General features: G+C 46.8%; 1 protein-coding gene across 3 annotated transcripts in view; it reads right to left on the bottom strand.

Annotated features, from left to right (window-relative positions):
- Positions 1-18635, bottom strand: part of TRAPPC8 (trafficking protein particle complex subunit 8) — a 1010076-nt gene that overhangs the window by 118415 nt on the left and 873026 nt on the right. For all 3 annotated transcript variants that reach the window (XM_069220084.1, XM_069220082.1, XM_069220083.1), the window contains one exon: positions 13763-13942. In XM_069220084.1, the coding sequence (XP_069076185.1) occupies positions 13763-13942 (180 nt within the window). The remainder of the gene's footprint in view (positions 1-13762; positions 13943-18635) is intronic.

Below are 18635 nucleotides of genomic sequence, written 5' to 3' on the forward strand. Positions count from 1 at the left end.
CTGTACCTTAGACCATTGCTGCGAGAAACACGGTTGTAGGAATCTCATGTTTAGACGTGCATTGGGTACTGCCATCATTCCCATAGGGTTTCTTGATAAACCTTACTGTGTAAGTGTAATTGTATTGTAGTTGAGATATGAGATTGTGGAAAGCTTGAATTCTCTGTGGGTTTGGGTACGCCAATGCTGATTGGGTGTTCAGAATTGCTCCTAGATACGTTTGTATTTGCACTGGTTGTAGATGAGATTTGGGGTAATTTATTGTGAACCCTAGGCTGAGTAGGGTACCTACTGTGTGTGCTGATGACAGGTTTGAATGGTGCTGGCTTTTATGAGCCAGTCGTCCGGTTTGGGAAAGACATGTATCTGTTGCCTTCTGAGGTATGCTGCAACCTCTACGAGGCATTTGGTGAATACCCTTGATGCTGTTGTTACTCCAAAGGGTAGTACTTTGAACTGGTAGTGCTTGCCTGCTATCACAAATCTTAGAATTTTGCGATGTGCTGGATGTATGGGAATGTGGAAGTAAGCATCTTTTAGATCCAATTCTGTCATGTAGTCTTGTTTTTGTAGCACGGGAATGACTTCCTGAAGAGTGACCATGTGGAAATGCTCTGACAGGATGTACGGATTGATGGGTTTGAGATCCAGGATTGGTCTGAGAGTGCCATCCTTTTTTGGTATAAGGAAGTATAGAGAACATACTCCTGCCCTTTGTTGGGATATAGGTACCATCTCTATTGCACCCTTGAGTAGAAGTGATTGCACCTCTTGTTTTAATAAATGTAGGTGTTCCAGAGAAAGCCTGTGTGTGCCAGGGGGAATGTTTGGTGAAGTAGAAACGAGTTCTAGGCAATAACCATTGTGGATAATTGACAACACCCATTGATCTGTTGTAATGTTGTGCCATTGTTGGTAGACATTTTCCAGTCTTCCTCCCACAGGAGATGTATACTGTGTCGGATGTGCAGAAAGTAACTGTTTAGTTGAGGTGGAGGAACCTCTTGTGGTGGTAGATTTACCTCTACCTCTAAAGTTGTTTGCCTTGTAGGAACCTCTGAAAGAACCTCAGGTGTAAAGTTGTTGTCCTTGCTTTGTTGGAATGTGGACGCCTCTGAGGTTGATGGTTTAAAACGACCTCTAAACTGGGGCCTACAAAAAGTTCCCTGAGCAGGAGTAGTGTAAAGGGCACCCATAGCCTTATCTGTATAAGAGTCTTTCTTTAGTTTCTCTTTGGTGGTATCTACTTCTGGGCCAGATAAGTGTTGCTTATCAAAAGGCATATTGAGTACTGCCTGTAGTATTTCAGGGTTGACCCCTGAAGCTCTTAACCATGCATGCTTTCTAATAGTCACACTGGTGTTAATACCCCTTGCTGCTGTGTCTGCTGCATCTAAGGCAGATCTAATTTGGTTGTTAGAGATAGCCTGTCCCTCCGTAGCTATCTGCTATGCCCTTTTCTGGTGTTCTGGCGGAAGGTCCTGTAACAACAACTCTATCTCATCCCAATGAGATTGAGCTGCTACTAGCTTCCCCGCTGCATCAAACTTAAAGCTCTCCTTGCCTGGGGAGGAGCATCCCCTGTGGATTGGCTATTTACCCTTTTCCTCTCTGCACTGACAACTACAGAGTCAGGTAGCAATGGTTGTGTAATATAAAGTGGCTCTGAAGGCGTTGGTTTGTATTTTTTGTCTTCCATTGGTGTAATAACCCTAGACTTCACTGGCTCTTTGAAAATGTCGTCTGCATGTTTAGGCATGCCTGGGAGCATGGGAAGGCATTGGTACTCTTTGTGAGTAGATGTTAACGTGCTGAATAAAAAAATCATCCTCTATGGGATCTGTATGCAACTGTATGTTGTGATATGCAGCTGCCCTAGCTATGATCTGATTGTAGGCAGTAGTATCTTCAGGTGGAGATGGCCTAGCCAGGTATGAATAAGGATCACTGGACGGTATAGGGTCTGAATCATATACATCCCATGGATCTATGTTGTAATGAGTATCACCTAAATCATACCCATGTGTAGAGATAGGGAATTGTGGAGAAAATTGTGTAGGTGAAGGTGGTGGAGTATCTGGTGGTGGTGAAGCAGGAAGTAATGGAAAATGTGGTGATGAAGACTGTTGTAGTGCCTTTGGTTTCTCCTTATGCTTAAATATCTTAGCAGGTGGAAGCCCAGATTCTAGAGTCTCTTGGAAAGTTAACTTTCTCTTCGTTGTAGGAGGAGGAGAAGAAATCATCCTTCCAGTGTCTTTATGCATCTGGATTCTGCGCTGTTTAGCATCCATTACTTCTAATATGGGCCTTATTTTCGAAGATTCCTCTGTAGTTTTAGCATATTTTCCACCCACAGGTTTCAGCTCCGTAAGTTTGGAGACCGATCGTTTTAGTCGGGCCGAGAATGTCGGGAGGTGGAAGTCTCCACTTTTTGACTTGATCCAGAAACAGGTGTGGCACGCTGTTCGGTCGACACCAAATGCACTTTGGTCTTTTTCAGGCCGAACCCTAGTGTTGGTCATCCACATGTGTTTTTCGAATCCAACCATGGCCGTCAAGCAGTGGTGGACCCAAGACCAGTGTTGATCTCTTTTTGGTTGTCTTCAGGTAATGGGAAGGGGCTGATTTACTCATGTATTGCACCGGTGGAATAGATTGGCTGTCCCCATACGAGTCTCGGTCTGAATCAGAGTCAGCAATGGAAACTGCAGCCTGAGCTTGTTCTTCCCCGAAAATGTTGGGGGGTTGTTCTGACAACTTGGACACCATCTCCAACTGATATGCTCTTCAATCTCTAAGAGTGTTCCACTGTGAGATGGTCCATTTCTGCATTGCCTCCATTTCTTAGCCCCCAACATATCCTACAAAGGGATGATCATTCAGCCAGAACTCTCATGTGCAGTCTATGCGGAACGAGCATGCTCTTTTGTTATCTAGATGGTAGTGTCGTACCTCTGGGCAGGTGAGGCGGAGTAAAGAAGGTAGGAAGGTGATGCTGTAACCTACATTAAAGGGTATGACAACCTTCCGTAGGAAAGAGGCACAAGTCTGCAGAACCAGCTTGTCTTGGGAAAGGTGGAATAATGAGGTTGGGTAGAGGGAGCCTGCAGCTCACTGTCCGTCCTGGCTGATGTTATGGCAACTAGAAAAGCTGTTTTGAGTGTCAATAAGCATAATGAGCAGTTTGTAAAGGCTTTAAGGGAGCCACACATGAAGAAGGTAAGAACGAGGTTAGGATCCCATTGGGGCATAAGGGGCATAACGAATTGCCTAAAGGGGAAACATATGTTGTAGCCTTTTCAGGAACCTAGTCACAACTGGTGACTTGAAGGATGATACAGGGCCCGTAAAAATGCTGACATGGCAGATATGTAACCTTTAACAGTGCACAGAGCGAAGCCTTTCTGGGCCCCAAAAAAACCCAACAGTAGAACCTGACATAAGGGTGCAGAAAGGGGGGTCAATCTGTTTGGATGCACACCATGCCACAAGTTTGTCCCAACAGCAGGTGTACACTGTCTTGGTGGAGGGAGGCCTGGCTGCCAAAATAAGGTCACAGACTTTAAGGGGAAGAATGAAAGCTGTGAAACCGCTCAAGCTTCACACAAGGTGTGCAGGTTCAGGTGTAGAATCTTCTCCTGCTGCTGTGACAGAAGATCCTCTCAAAGGGGCAGCCTAATCGGAGGACCGATGCTCATGCTCAGAAGATCAGGATACCACGCTCTCTAAGCCCAATCCAGAGCCACAAGAATGACTTGAGCCCGGTTGTTCCTATCTTCTTGAGAACTCTGGGCAACAGAGCTAAGTTTGTCTGCCCTGGTGTTCAGACAGCCCTCCAGGTGTTTAACCACCAGGGAAATGTTCCAATGTTATAGCCATGTTCAGAGGCACAGGACCTCTTGATAAAGGGTCCACAAACCCACCTCACCCTGTTTTTTGTAATACCACATAATGATGGTGTTGTCGATGAATACCTGCACTAGCCTTTCCTTGATAGAAATAAGAAAGGCTTTTAAAGCCAACCTTATACCGCCTTAATTTGAGGGATAATATTGGCCTTGTCTACTTGAATGGTCACATATGAACTGCATTGTCAAAGAACTTACCATGTAGGATCTGCCACTTAAGTGGGGAATGGGGGTTGGTTGTCTGTGCTACCTGCATGCAGTACACTGTTGCTACCAGTGGCTTATCTTAATAGTGCAGTTGCAAATCTACAATCTGTAGCTTCTATTTCCAGTATCAAATATTCAATTGTGCCTTTGCTCAAGTTTATGGTATTTTCTCTGAGTATTGCAACAAAATGTGCTGCCTGATCTCCATTCCAAAGGAGGAAACAATCAAAGTAACGTAGCCATAGAACTAAATGTGACATGTATTCTTCACACTGCTCTGTCCATTGTATCTACTTCTCTTACCAACCCATGAGTCCTTCTGGGGGGCTTTCAGTTTTATGGGGATGGGCGTGCTGCCCCCTCCTTGTGCCATATTTTAAGCCACTGGGACCTGAGCAACCGGGGCTGACTTGAACTTTTGTGAAGGGAGGTTATGCACCTCCCCACTCCCTGCCCCAGGAACCCCATCCCCGGGGGCCCAAAGAGAACTAGTGTCCAGGGGACCACTGATTTATTCCGTGCCAGGGAGAGTATAGGCAGTTAATTAACATTTAATTCCCTGCCCTAAATCTACTGGGAAGCAGAAAAAAAAGCTGCTCCCTCCAGGCGGGAGCACAGTAAATGAACTGGATCCTGCTGGCACCCAGGGATGGGTGTTGCCAGCAGAGCTGGCAGGGCCGCGGGGGGAAATGGGCCTCCCCCCACAGCCCACAATGTTAAAAATGTTGGTGGGTGCTTCTATGGGACTGGTGCACCCAATTTATAAAAAAAATAATGATACATAAATAAAAAAACTGAGGCCAGCTCCTCCACGGCCCCATGGAAGGGGCTGCTTGATGGGAGCTGGCAGGTCAGCAGAAGTTCTAGGCTACTGCCTCCTCCTCCCCCCCCTCCCCCAACAGGCCCCAACAATAAAGAATGCTGAGGACGTCCTGGTTGGAAAAGGAACACCCACAAAAAAGCACATAAAAATTAGAACAAAAAAGAACAGTGGGGAAAGAATAATGAGCAGCTCGAATCGCTCATTTATTATTCACGGCTCCAAAAATGAAATGGATAATTTAGGTATATTTTTACTGCAGGGAGATACTGTGCATGAGCACCACCAGCAAAGTGTTTGAGGGGTTGCAGGGAGTGCAGCAGCTCCCCAGAAATAAACTCTATGTTTCATGAGTTCTATAGAACACGCCACCAGGAAAATCTGATATTTTTAAGCATTCCTAAAGCTGGAGGGGCTGAGATTTATAGTTACTTCAGTTAACTATAACATGTGATCTTCAGTAGCATTTTAGTTTAAAATCTTACATTGCAACTGACATTGTCACCTAACTATAACATCACTTTAACCTGTCACTTTTTTTCTAGTTAAAATAAGTATATAAATATACCCCCTGGGCATCTGTCACTCCTGGGTAGTTCTAGATAGACCTGCTTTACCAAAAGAAATGCCTTTTTTGTTCTGCTATTAACTTTGCCAGTATGAAACGTTCCAAAATGGTTCCCATTTTTTCCTAGTGACTGCATGCAGTTTGGGGGTGATCCACCAAGCGGGGGCAGAGTAAAAGGGGGGGATAAAACACAAAATCCCAATGCATTTTCCATAGACGTTTTTGAACAGCACTACAGCAAAAACTGCTGAACAAAATTACGCCAAATTTGGCAGGAAGCTATATCGTGATCTGGAAAGTATGCTTTTGTGATTTGGTTTAAATTGCTTTAGAAGTGAGAATTAAGGATATAAAATATTTGTATATCTGGACAGCTGGGTTTGAAGAACTCTTACAAAAGTCCCTCAAACCCAGCTTGAAACAAGAAGAGTGCTCTGATTGGCCTAGGGCGCTTTTTCCCCTTGGGCCTCCATCTTGCTTTTACTGGAACGCATTTCTGTGGGAGCGAGTGCTCTGAATGGCTGACCACCACATGAAATGAAATATTAAAGCAGCCAATATAGGACTTAGGGCCATATGTACAAACACATTTTCTCATAGACACAAAATGGGCAAAACCCTTTGACACATCTGGCCCTTTGTGACTTACTCCCCCAATCCTGAGACTATTTAAAAAAAGATATGAGGGCAGAATAGGAATACCCTACCCACTAAACTCTTGTGCCCTAAAGTAACTATAACTTGTACCCTTGCCATGCACTGCTAATTACGACATATTACATTACTCATAACACGATCTGAGACATTTTTGATAGCATTACTGGCAAAAACTGAACTGACATCATTGATGGCATGAGTGTGCATAGAGGGCATGATTTACAGTTATTTTGGGGCACAAGTTATACTTACTAAAGAAAACTTTAACTGGTGAATTTAAGTGATTTTATAATGTTACACTGTCACTGAAATGATCACCTTATTACAACATTACTTTAATCCTTGTTTTTTTCTGTCAATTTCAAAGATTTGTTTTTAAGGTAAAGTAAGATATTATTACTATACCTTACTATAACTCTCTCCCCTGCGATGCATTCTTTTTTCTTCAACAATTAGACTTCTAATGTTTCATAGATATTTTTATTGATGTTATAAAAGTTGTCATATGTGTTGTAATATCTGGGATAATTAGCAGTGCATTTACCTTAGGCCGTGAGTATAGTTCCTTAAAATAACTAACTACAACTGCTGAATTTCTATGGTTTTGTGCGGGTAAATTCAAAACCGAACTATAATGTGCCTGTAACCTTTGCTTTTTTAAGTGAATTTCTAAGGTTTTTTTGTATTCTATTTCCTAACTATAATGGCCATGTAACCTTTGATTTTTCAGTGAATTTCTATGTTTTTTTAACATAAAGTAATCTTCATCACTATACGTTAATCCAACCATCGCTGAGCATGCCCTTCAGCCTGTGGCCAGCCCCTGCAGCAAACCCCCCTAACTACCCAATCCCACACTGCACATGGTCTTTGGCCATGCGCAGCGGGAGTAGGCCACAGGGCCTGTTTCTCTGGGTATAAGAGTGACTATGAGACTGTCTGTCTGGGTGTGAGAGAGTCTATGTGGGTATGAGAGTGGGTGTGAGAATGTCTGATTGCGCTCCATTAGATGAAAGATGCATTTACCTCCATGAAGGATTTCAGATTGTTTTTCAATATGGAAACGCCCAGTAAACACACTTGCTTTGCCTTCGCCAAGACCAGGAGTAAGGGTCATTTGTCCTTTCCAGAAGTGGATCTGTGCAGCCTCACTGCTCTTGCCAATTTCAGCCCCAGGGACCTCATACCCTGGGGCCCAGCAATTTGACCTGGGTGCCCCTGAGGACACCCAGTCACTACTGCTGGGGACCGTGGTGGGAACCTGGATGCCCCCACGGTCTCAGTCGGCCTTGGTGTCAAAGAGAGCATCTTAGGAGATAACAGGAGCATGGCCCCCCCTGCTTTGATTGCATGGCGGGCCATGCGGAGCTGGTGATTCAGTGAACAGGGGGCAGGGGAGGGGAGAATCAGTGCAGCCCCCTGCAGGAATTTTCCTTTAGCCCCGGGGAGGTAGTTGTCTCCAGGCTTCCAACAGCCCAAGTAGGGTGGTCTGTGCAGCCCTCCTCCATTAAATCAAGCCCCGAGAAGGTGGTGGTACCCAGTGCTCATGTGAGTCCATGCAGGTGGGTGGGTGGGGGGAGGGGTGGCAGGGGAACTTTAATAGTTCTAAAACTACTGAACGGATCTACACCAAATCACAAAAGGCAAGCTTTATGGCCCAAAATCTAGCTTTCTGCTGAGTTTGGTGTAATTCTGTTGAGCGGTTTGGACTGTAGTCAAGTTCAAAATCCCTATAGGGGAAGATATATATTTCAGAAGATGAAGAACTTGCCCTTTTGAAATGTGATCATCCAAGCACACTAGCGGTCTACGTTGAAGCTGAATTTACTAAACTGGATTATTCTCTATTGATGAAGTCAATACCCAGTATAAGGGCAAAGAAGGTACAGTTTAGTGCTGGCTCCAAAACTGAACTCAGTTTGTTAAGATATAATCCTCTAGGGACTTTCTCCTTCTTTTGTAGTGTGGTCTCATTAGGGGCTGAGCAGGTTCTCTGCTTTCTTCAGTACCATAACATTGCAACCTAGAAGAATTCTAGCCGAAGATGCCATTATCATTCACCAATGTCCAAAAGAGACTAGCTCTACATTAGATTGTCATTTCTGCAACACATTACCTTTCTACTTCTACCTTTTCTATTCTTACAGTTGGGGGAGGGGGAGAGGGTTGGGGAGCAGTAGAACGTTAGAGTTTGAGGGTGCATGCCCCCTTAATGTTACTGGAGCCACCTCTACTCCTGCCCTGATGTACCCTCTTGCAGCCTACTGCGGAAAGAGTATTGTTGCCTGTGGTATGCTTGCCACAAGGGAAGCAGCTTTGGGGGCCATACCTAGTCTGTTTTCCTCTAAAAATCCCCAGGTGGATACGGTCTGAAGGGTACCCACAGATTTGACAATGTTGGTGTTATTCTTCAGTTTTCCCTCCATCTTGATCTGAATAGATGTTCCCATTCGAAGGGCAGGTTGATGAGATGCTTTTGGAACTCCGGTTTGAAGCCTGAAATACAGAGCCAAGCATGGGATCTAATAAGGATGCTTGTATTGACCCAAACTCCCATGGGAAGCCGTGTCCGTGGTGTCCAGGACATAGCGGATGGTGGTACTGGTGATAATCTTACCTCCGAGACTCTCTCTCCCCGCCATTCTTCCAGAATTCCTCCAGAAGATGCTTGACTAGTCCTTGCATCTCTGCACACTGCCCTGTCATAGAGGAAGAGAAGGCCCACAGAGCTGGCTACCCTCCACTGGGTGGTACCCCAAACCGCTGCCCTTTTCCTGGCAGAGGCCAGCTTATTGGTTTCCTTGTTGGGCGGGGGTGCATAGCGCAAGGCCTGAGCGCAGGCCCACTTGCATGTTGTGCACGCCTAAGGAGTCTGGTAGTATGTGATTCCAGATGTACATTGTGTTGGTGGGAGAAGGTTGTATTTTTTCTCAAAGCACATTGGCTCTTTAAAGGTGCTGGGAGCTAATTTTAACATGCCCTTTAGCATGCTCAAGAATATGAATGTTCTTCCTGATTTGGAACGAGTCTTCACCAGGAAATCACCTTACTTTAGAAGAGATGCATCTCCACTTAATGGAGGAGGGGGGCTGTTTTGGGGTCCAAGTCATATTCCTCCCAGGGTTGCCAGGCAATACGAGGAATGTGGGGATCCCTCTAGTGAGTGTTGAGGCAGGGTGGGGTTGATTGAGGAGGTGGTAGTGGAGAAAGAAGTGGTAGAACAGAAGGGGGAAGTGCACCTCCGAAGGGCATGTTTGAGGCCACACCATATTAACAAAATGAGTGTAAGTGCAGAGGGGAAAACAGCCTTAACCACGACTCAAACAATGAGGTGCGTTGTCCAAGAAAGCGGAACAACACTTTCATGAACAACAACACTGTTTTTGCCTTAACCACGCGTGTCCTGAACAACGAAGACGCGTGGTTAAGGCAGAGGAAAAAAGACTCAGGATAGGGTAAGGGCGCGGTCATGTAAGTGGGGCTGGAGAAAGGTTGGGGATTAGTTTTAGGGGCAGGGATACCCTGACTCCCACCTCTGGCTCTAAAACTACCCTGATCCCCCCCCCCCCACCCTTTAGTTTTTAAGGGTGGGGGTCAGGGTAGGTTTTGTTTTTTAGGGGCAGGAGTGGGGTCAGGGTAGTTTTAGGGGCAGAGGTGGGGAGTCAGGGTAGTTTTAGGGGCATGGGTGGTGGTAATTTTAGTTTTTAGGGGCGGGGTAGTTTTAGGTTTTAGGGGCGGGTCGCAGTAGTTTTATGGGCGGGGAGGGGGGGGGTCAGGGTAATTTTAGTTGTTAGGGGTGGGGTCAGGGTCGCTGTTTTAGGGGTGGGGTTTGGGGTAAATGTTAGTTTATAGGGACGGGTGGGGGCCTGGCTAGTTTTAGGGGCGAGAAGGAGGGGTCAGGGTACTTTTAGGGGCGAGGTGGGGGGAGATCGGGGTAGTTTAAGTTTTGTTTTAGGGGTGGGGTAGTTTTAGGGGCAGGGGTCGCTGTAGTTTTAGGAGCTGGGATGGGGGGTTGGGATAATTTTAGTTTTTAGGGGCGGGGTCAGGGTAGTTTAAGTTTTAGGGGAGGGGTGGGGTTGTTTTATTCTTTAGGGGAGGAGGTTCGCAGTAGTTTCAGGGGCGGGGTCAGGGTAATTTTACTTTTTAGGGGTGGGGGGCTGGGGTAGGATTATTTTTACGGACGGGTGGGGGTATGGGTAGGATTGTTTTTAGGGTTGGGGTAGGAGGTAGGGTTAGGATTGTTTTAAGGGCAGAGAAGGGGGGGTCACAAGCTAGAACCATGCATGCCGTTCCACGCATGCCTTTACCAGGCAAAATCGTTGTTAAGGGATTCGTCATCATGGCATTATTGGTAACAACGCAGTCGTTGTTCCAACCGCCTTGTTCAGGCATGCGTGGTTCCAGCATGTGTTGTTCCGTCGTAAATTCACCCAGCGGCAAAGTGATTCCCTCATTTGCATTGGACTACGCCCCCATGCAAATGAGGGAACACGTTCTCTCAATAGAACTAACGCTACATGTACGCCAGTGCTATTTGTTTTACAGAAAGGGAAGCAGGACCCTCCTGTAATACCAAAGTGCCCTGTGGGCATGAAAAGCGGTCAGAAACGCCTGTTGTGCTCCAGGCTACTTTCTGTAGTACGACCCCAGGTGTTTACTGTTTTCTGCTGGTCATAATTTGAAGTTTCCATGTTGCTGGTTCGCCAAGGATAAACGTCCACTTCGTTAAAAGGGTTTTGGAGACATTCATGTGCTCTGGGAACAAATGTTGAGAAGGAAGGTTCATTATGAAATCTGCTCCAAACGTAAAGGGAAACAGTATCATGTCTAAGATACTTGCTCTCAAGAGTCGATTTTTACATCCATTCAGAAACAAACTTTTCGCCAAGTAGTTCTTGTAGGAAAATGCCTCTCATAGCATGGTTACCCCATAACTTTTTGCCTTTTGTTGATGCTAGCTACGATTGAAAGTGTGCTGTGATCCTGCTAACCAGGCCCCAGCACCAGTGTTCTTTCCCTAAACTGTACCTTTGTCTCCACAACTGGCACATCCCTGGCACACAGATAAGTCCCTTGTAAGTGGTATCCCTGGTACCAAGGGCCCTGTGACCAGGGAAGGTCTCTAAGGGCTGCTGCATGTATCATACACCCTGGGGACCACTCACTCAGCACATGCACACAGCCTCACAGCTTGTGTGAGCTGGTGGGGAGAACACGTCTAAGTCAACACAACCCACTGCCTGTGGCATAGGTAACTCACCCCTCTAGCAGGCCTTATGGCCCTACAGTGTCTAAGCCAAATCTTAGACATTGTAAGTGCAGGGTAGTCATAAAGAGTATATGGTCTGGGAGTCTGTCAAATACGAACTCCACAGTTCCATAATGGCTACACTGAATACTGGGAAGTTTGGTATAAAACTTCTCAGCAAAATAAATCCACACTGATGCCAGTGTGGGATTTTTTGAAAAATGCACTCAGAGGGCATCTTAGAGATGCCTCGTGCACACAAGGCCAATTCATAGTGTTAGGCTGACCAGTTCCTGCCACATCCAGACAGGTTTCTGGCCACATGGGGTGAGTGCCTTTGTCACTCTGTGGCCAGGAACAAAGCCTGTACTGGGTGGAGGTGATTCTCACCTCCACATCCAGGAACTGCAACACCTGGCAGTGAGCCTCAAAGGCTCAAGCCTGGTGTTACAGTGCCCCAGGGCACTCCAGCTAGTGGAGATGCCTGCCCCTGTGGAAACAGCCCCCACATTGTGGCAGCTAGTCCGGAGGAGATAATGAGAAAAACAAGGAGGAGTCACCCACCAGTCAGGACAGCCCCTAAGGTGCCCTGAGCTGAGGTGACCCCTTGCCTTTAGAAATCCTCCATCTTGTTTTGTAGGATTCCCCCAATAGGATTAGGGATGTGCCCCCCTCCTCAAAGGGAGGAGGCACAAAGAGGGTGTTACCACCCTCCAGGACAGTAGCCATTGGCTACTGCCCCCCAGACCTAAACACCCCCCTAAATTGAGTATTTAGGGGGCGACCCTGAACCCAGGAAATCAGATTCCTGCAACCTGAAGAAAGAAGGACTGCTGACCTGAAAGCCACGCAGAGATGACAACTGACTTGGCCCCAGCCCTCAAAGTACCTGCACAGCGACGCATCCAGCGGGACCAACGACCTCTGAGGACTCAGAGGACTGACCTGCACCTAAAGGACCAAGAAACTCCAGAGGACAGCGGTTCTGTCCAAAAACTGCAACAAAGAAACCAACTTTAAAGAGACTACCGCCTCACTCCAGAAGCGTGAGTCTTCACACACTGCACCCGACGCCCCTGGCTCGTGTTCAGAGGAACTAACACAGCAGGGAGAACTCCCAGACGACTCCCAAGACGTGGACACCCGGAATCTACCTCCCTGCACCCCCATAGCGATGCCTGCAGAAAGGATCTAGAGGCTCCCCCTGACTGCGACTGCCTGGTAACAAAGGAATCCGATGCCTGGACAAAGCACTGCACCCGCAGCTCCCGGGACCGAGAGGAACCAACCACAGGTGCAGGAGTGAACAGCAGGCAGCCCTCATCCTAGCCCAGTCGGTGGCTAGCCCGAGAAGCCCCCCCTGTACCCTGCCTGCATCGCCAGAGTGACCCCAGGGTCCCTCCATTTCTCTCAACGCAAAACCCAACACCTACTTTGCACACTGCACCCAGCCGCCCCAGTGTCGCTGAGGGTGTATTTTGTGTGCCTTTTTGTGACACCTCCCCCCCCCCCCCCCCCCAGTGCTCTACAAAACTCCCCTGGTCTGCTCCCCAAGGACACAGGTAGCAGACTGGAACCGGAGCACCCCTGTTCTCCATAGGTGCCTATGCTATTTGGGCCCTACTTTGACCTCTGCACCTGACCGGCCCTGTGTGGCTGGTGCTGGGTGCTTGGGGTTGACTTGAACGGTGGGCTGCCTATGCCCAGGTGACTGAACTTGTAAGTGCTTTACTTACCTGAGAAACTACCCAATATTTGCCTCCCCCAGGAACTGTTGATTTTTGCACAGTGTCCACTTTTAAAATAGCTTATTGCCATTTTTGCCAAAACTGTGTACATTACTGTTTTAATTTAACGTTCTATACTTACCTGTGTGAAGTACCTTACAATTTATGTACTTACCTAAATTCTGAATCTTGTGGTTCTAAAATAAATTAAGAAAATAATATTTTTCTATATAAAAACTTATTGGCCTGGAGTTAAGTCTTTGAGTGTGTGTGTTCTCATTTATTGCCTGTGTGTGTACAACAAATGCTTAACACTACCCCCTAATAAGCCTACTGCTCTACCACACTACTACAAAATAGAGCATTAGTATTATCTAATTTTGCCACTATCAACCTCTAAGGGGAACCCTTTGACTCCGTGCACACTATCGCTCACTTTGCGATAGTATATACAGAGCTAACTTCCTACAGTTCTTGATTATCAGTTTTATTTTATGTTGAAATATGAAATGCACAGTCTATAAAAGGTACTGCCATATATTTTTAAAACCTTTCTGGAATTCTTGAAAACGTCAAAACGCTGAAAAATGTGGTGTATTTAAAAATAAATAAGAGGCTCAGACATACCTTCCAAAGTACAATAATACTTAGATTCAGTTCAGTGCACTTCTGTAATAGCAGAATTGCTTCATCATATGAAGATTTTCCAGAAACTTGAGAATTTGCTTGCAGTATCTTTCTCTTCAGTTTAGATGATAGTAAGCTTCGGAAAAAGAAGTCTGCGCATGGAGTGGTTGAGCTTAGGATCTGTGAAATTAACACATGTTGTCATAATCTGCACCAACAATAAACAATAATTATAAAATAATCACTAAAATGATGTCAGTTTCTATTATTCAATAATTCAAAATCAGCAATCTAACTATACTGTTAGAGAAAAGCAACCCACCTATATCTAAACGTTTAACCTGTGCACAATGTGGAATGGGCTATAAGTGAAATGCATTTAATGATGGCTTTGCTTATCTATAACTACCAATGAGAATGATGGACAGAAGTGGAAAGAAACAAGGCTCAACACTGTCAAATCGAGCTCCTCAATACACCATGAAAACAAAACATTTTGTAAGACTGATCACTGGGATTAGCTGACACTCTACTGGTTGTGTAGAGGTATGGTATAGAATTCATCAATTTAAATTGAAGCAGATTGACATGAGAAAAGAAAGGAAACTCAAATTCTTCTCTCATTAATTGTTCCTTAATTTGCATAAATGCATTTTCAAAATTATTTACTTTTATTGAGATGGTGCACACAAGAAGATTGAAAGCATCACTGCTCCATGGCAATGATGTTTGTAAATGCAGAGACAAATTACAAACAAGAAGTCAAAAAGAATAATGATTACACAGAACCTAGAAGTAGTGAAGAGTAATGCTAAGGTGGGGGGGCTTGTGGGGGGAGGGGGGGTGGCTAGCAGCCGATGAAGCCGCACGCCTAGGGAAGAGCTTTGGGGCGGCAAACGGGGCCCGGCCCGCTTAACACCACCAATCGGCACTCGAAAATCGGGGCTGACCGCATGCAACAGCACCGCAGGACCCCTGGATCACAAAGGGGCCCTTGGGACTTGAATCCAACCTGGAGGGCTGCGCAAAATGATTTTTTATACCGCGGCCGCAACTGTCTGAGCGGGCGGAGGACCTGTAGCGAGGAACAGAGGAGTCGGAGCGGGGGCTGCAGGACCCGGAGGACAGCTGCCGATTAGCGGGTCCATCGGAAGCGGACGACCCCCTCGGCCGAACCGGTGAATGGCGGAGACGGCCGAGTGGGAGGAGCTGCGGCCCCACTCCCGGTTAGGGCACGGGCCCAATGACTGGAGGCCCCACCGTAAGCAAAGAGTGAAGCGGGAGAGCCCCTGACAAGAGAGGGGCGACGGGGGAGCGCGGAATCCCCTCCCCTGCCCCCGCGAAGGCACGTCTCCCAGGGGAGCTGAGACTGGGAGCGCCCCGGCAGCGGAGGGCTGTTGGGTGGCGCAAAGGATTAGGGGCATCCTGATAATCAAGCCCCCCCCCCCGCCACCAACCGACAAGGCCGGCGAGACCCCACCCCGCAGCGTTGAACAAGAGTAGGGGGAAAAGAAGGGAGGAGGCCGGAAAACGGGACCGGCAGGAAAACGGGGAGAGCACGGAGGTTCTGCAGCACAAGACCAACCACATAAAAACGCCCTGCCGGCCTGGACCTCGAGAGGGGGCTCCCCGACGCTGTGGACCCCTAGCCGGGCTTGGGGATGGACGGTGAGGGTGAGGAGTGAGTGCAGACACGCTTTCAGAAGCCGTTGAAAAGACCAGAACTGCCTGAAGAGAACCCCAAAACAAAATAACACAGCAGTCAACAAGTAAAGATTGGAGAAGCACCACCCAGGCAGCCTCCGCAACACAGAAACAACAGGAGTGAAGAAACCCCGCAGCTAGGAAAAGCATAGGACCTTCGCGTTCTCGGCTGGAAGGGGAAGAGGTGACAGAAAGCACCCCTGACTTTGTCCCTGCCTTTCGTTCTAGCTGCGACTTAGGGGTCCTCAAAAAAAAAAAAACAACGACCAATCTAACAACTCCTCCAACAATGGGGAATACCAAAAAACGCGAGGAGCAGAACCAGGACGAAACCGCAAGTGCGAAACCCACTAACCACCCCACAAAATCACATCCCCAAGAGGATCCGCCACTACAGGAAGAAACACTGGACACAGTTCTTCTGGCCATTAAAGATTCTCGCGAAGCCCTAGAGAAGAAAATAGATAACTTAGCGATGGACCTTAATCTACTGAGAGATGAGCATCGCAAACTAAAGGAGAGAGTAGGAACCAACGAAACATCGCTCACGGCGAAGTCCTTAACACAAAAATCAACAGCTACCGATCTCATTGCTCTCATCTCCCGCATCAAAACCTTAGAAACCAGAGCAGAAGATGCTGAAAATCGTGCACGCAGGAGTAACCTCAGACTAGTTGGAATACCAGAGCAAACCGAAACGTCTGCAGACAGTATGGAATCCTTTTTAGAAAACTGGATTAAGACCACAGTGGCCCCGGAGGGCCTATCAACATTCTTTGCAATAGAAAGAGCACATAGGGTACCTGGCAGAAGACCACCCCCAGAAGCTAGACCGCGACCTATAGTGGCTAAATTACTACATTACAAAGACAGAGACTATATTCTCTCACAATCACATCAACTCGGAGAGATCACATGTAACAACCAACGGATCATGATCTTCCCAGATTTCAACAAGGAAACGCAAGCACAAAGGGCCTCCTTTAATCACTCTAAACGTGCACTACGCGAGAACGGCATAAAATATGCAATGCTCTTCCCAGCCAAGCTTAGGGTGGAACACAATGGTAAAACGCACTTCTTTACATCGTCGCATCTAGCATGGGAATGGCTGGAATCTCGGAATATATCCACTCTGACTCACCCCTCTAAAACCCCACGCAAATTGGATGGGAAGCGCAGCAGACCCTCCAAACGAATCACAGAAGCAGCCCCCCCGAAGCACCAATCCCTCGCGAGATGCAAAACGCAGTTGAAGCAGCGGCACCCTTAAGCGGGGGAACGAGCCCTCCTTCACAAACTCCGGAAAATGCATCGGATCTTGACTCAGACTGTGGGAGTTCCTCAACATTGCGTAACACCTTAACAAGTCTGCCTAAAATCACACCAGGTACCGCGGAGGAGATTATCTAACCACCAGCTTCAAAGATTAAGATCTATGTGAGTACTAACATGACACTTGCCGATACATATAAGACACCAAGCAGAGTCCCTTCAACCCTGTTGATAGATTAAGTTCATTACGTCTACTTTTCTGGGACCCAGATATAACACAGCAGGGCCCCGGGAGCAGCTCTGGGCGCCTCTGTTAAGCCACCCACCTATAGTACTCTAAATTACGAATGCTTAAGGTTTGGACGGGGGAAAGTTGTGGCTACCGGTCCTGGGGAAGGGGAGTTGGGGTTTAAATCTGTTCTTATAGTTAGAGAGGTTTACTTCGCACCAGTCATCCACGAACCTAACAACTCTAGTCATCATTCCTCAACAAATTCATATAACAGAAGATTCAACCAGCGGTCCGCACCCGCCAACAGTCACCAATTTAAAACTCATAGGTCATGGCTGTAGTCGACAAAATGATAACATGGAACGTTAGAGGTTTAAATAAAATGTCCAAACGGTATAAAGTATACAGCTACCTCAAACGTAGAGGGGCACATACAGCTCTACTACAAGAAACACATCTACTAGAACAGGAAGTCACAGCACTCAGAAAAAGATGGAGAGGCCAAATATTTGCCATTAATTACTCAGCATTTGCTAGTGGGTATTAATATGGATCCAACCAGGGGTGCCATTCCAGGCACTACTAACAACGATCGATAAAGAGGGGAGATATGTGGTGGTCAGGGGGAGGCTGGATGGAAAAGAAGTGACTATTGGAGGCCTGTATGCGTCAAACTCAGACCAAAAAAATGTCTTAGATAAGCTATCACGAGAACTAGGTCAGACCCTCACAGAACCAAAAATACTTGGCGGGGATTTCAACTGCATAGCCAATACGCACTTAGATAGATCCCACCCCTCCTTACAACACACGCAAACTCAAAAAACTGCCAAACATTTCGCGGAATGGCAACAACACTGGCAATTAGTAGACTGTTAGACTGTTGGAGACAATATAACCCACTAGACAGAGACTACACCTATTATTCGACAACACGCGATCTACACGTTCAACTAGATACCCTTCTGGTTTCCCTGGAACTACAACATATTGTGGTGACAGCCAAATACCTAAGTCACACTGTATCTGATCGCAATCCCCTGCTGATCTCGTTGGCATGGGGCGGGGAAAAACCAGCAATCCCCACCTGGCGAATGAGAACAGAAGCACTCGAAGACGAAGCATTCAAACACACTTTGCACCAAAACATTGAGGAATTTTTCTCACTAAACACAGGGCAACATCCTCCAGAGCCCTAGAATGGGAAACCTTCAAAATAGTGACAAGGGGTAACTGCATAGGCGAGAGTATTGGGGTCCGTAAATCTATTGAAACTGAACTTAAAAAACTGGAGGACTCCCTCATAGAAACGGAGCGCAAGCACCCAACACATCCCGAACTGCTATTCCTCCTGAATGAAACGAAAACTAAAATAACCGAAGCCAACTCAAGACTGTCCCGCTGTGACTACAAGCAACAGTTGAACAAACAACATGCTGAGGGTGACAAAGCAGGGGCCCTGATGGCATGGCATGCTAGGCCTCATAAACAACAAACTGCCATAGTCAAGATCAGGACACTCACAAGCGGTAGTATACATGGTCAAAGGGAAATAAACACCTGTTTCCTCGAATACTACTCAACCCTGTACGCCCCTCCAGCGGACACTATCAGTAACATCCAGGTCCAGGAATTGGAGACGCTCACGCTCCCCAAATTAGA

The sequence above is a fragment of the Pleurodeles waltl genome, chromosome 2_2, assembly GCF_031143425.1.
Source record: "Pleurodeles waltl isolate 20211129_DDA chromosome 2_2, aPleWal1.hap1.20221129, whole genome shotgun sequence".
In the NCBI taxonomy this organism is placed as follows: Eukaryota; Metazoa; Chordata; class Amphibia; order Caudata; family Salamandridae; genus Pleurodeles; species Pleurodeles waltl.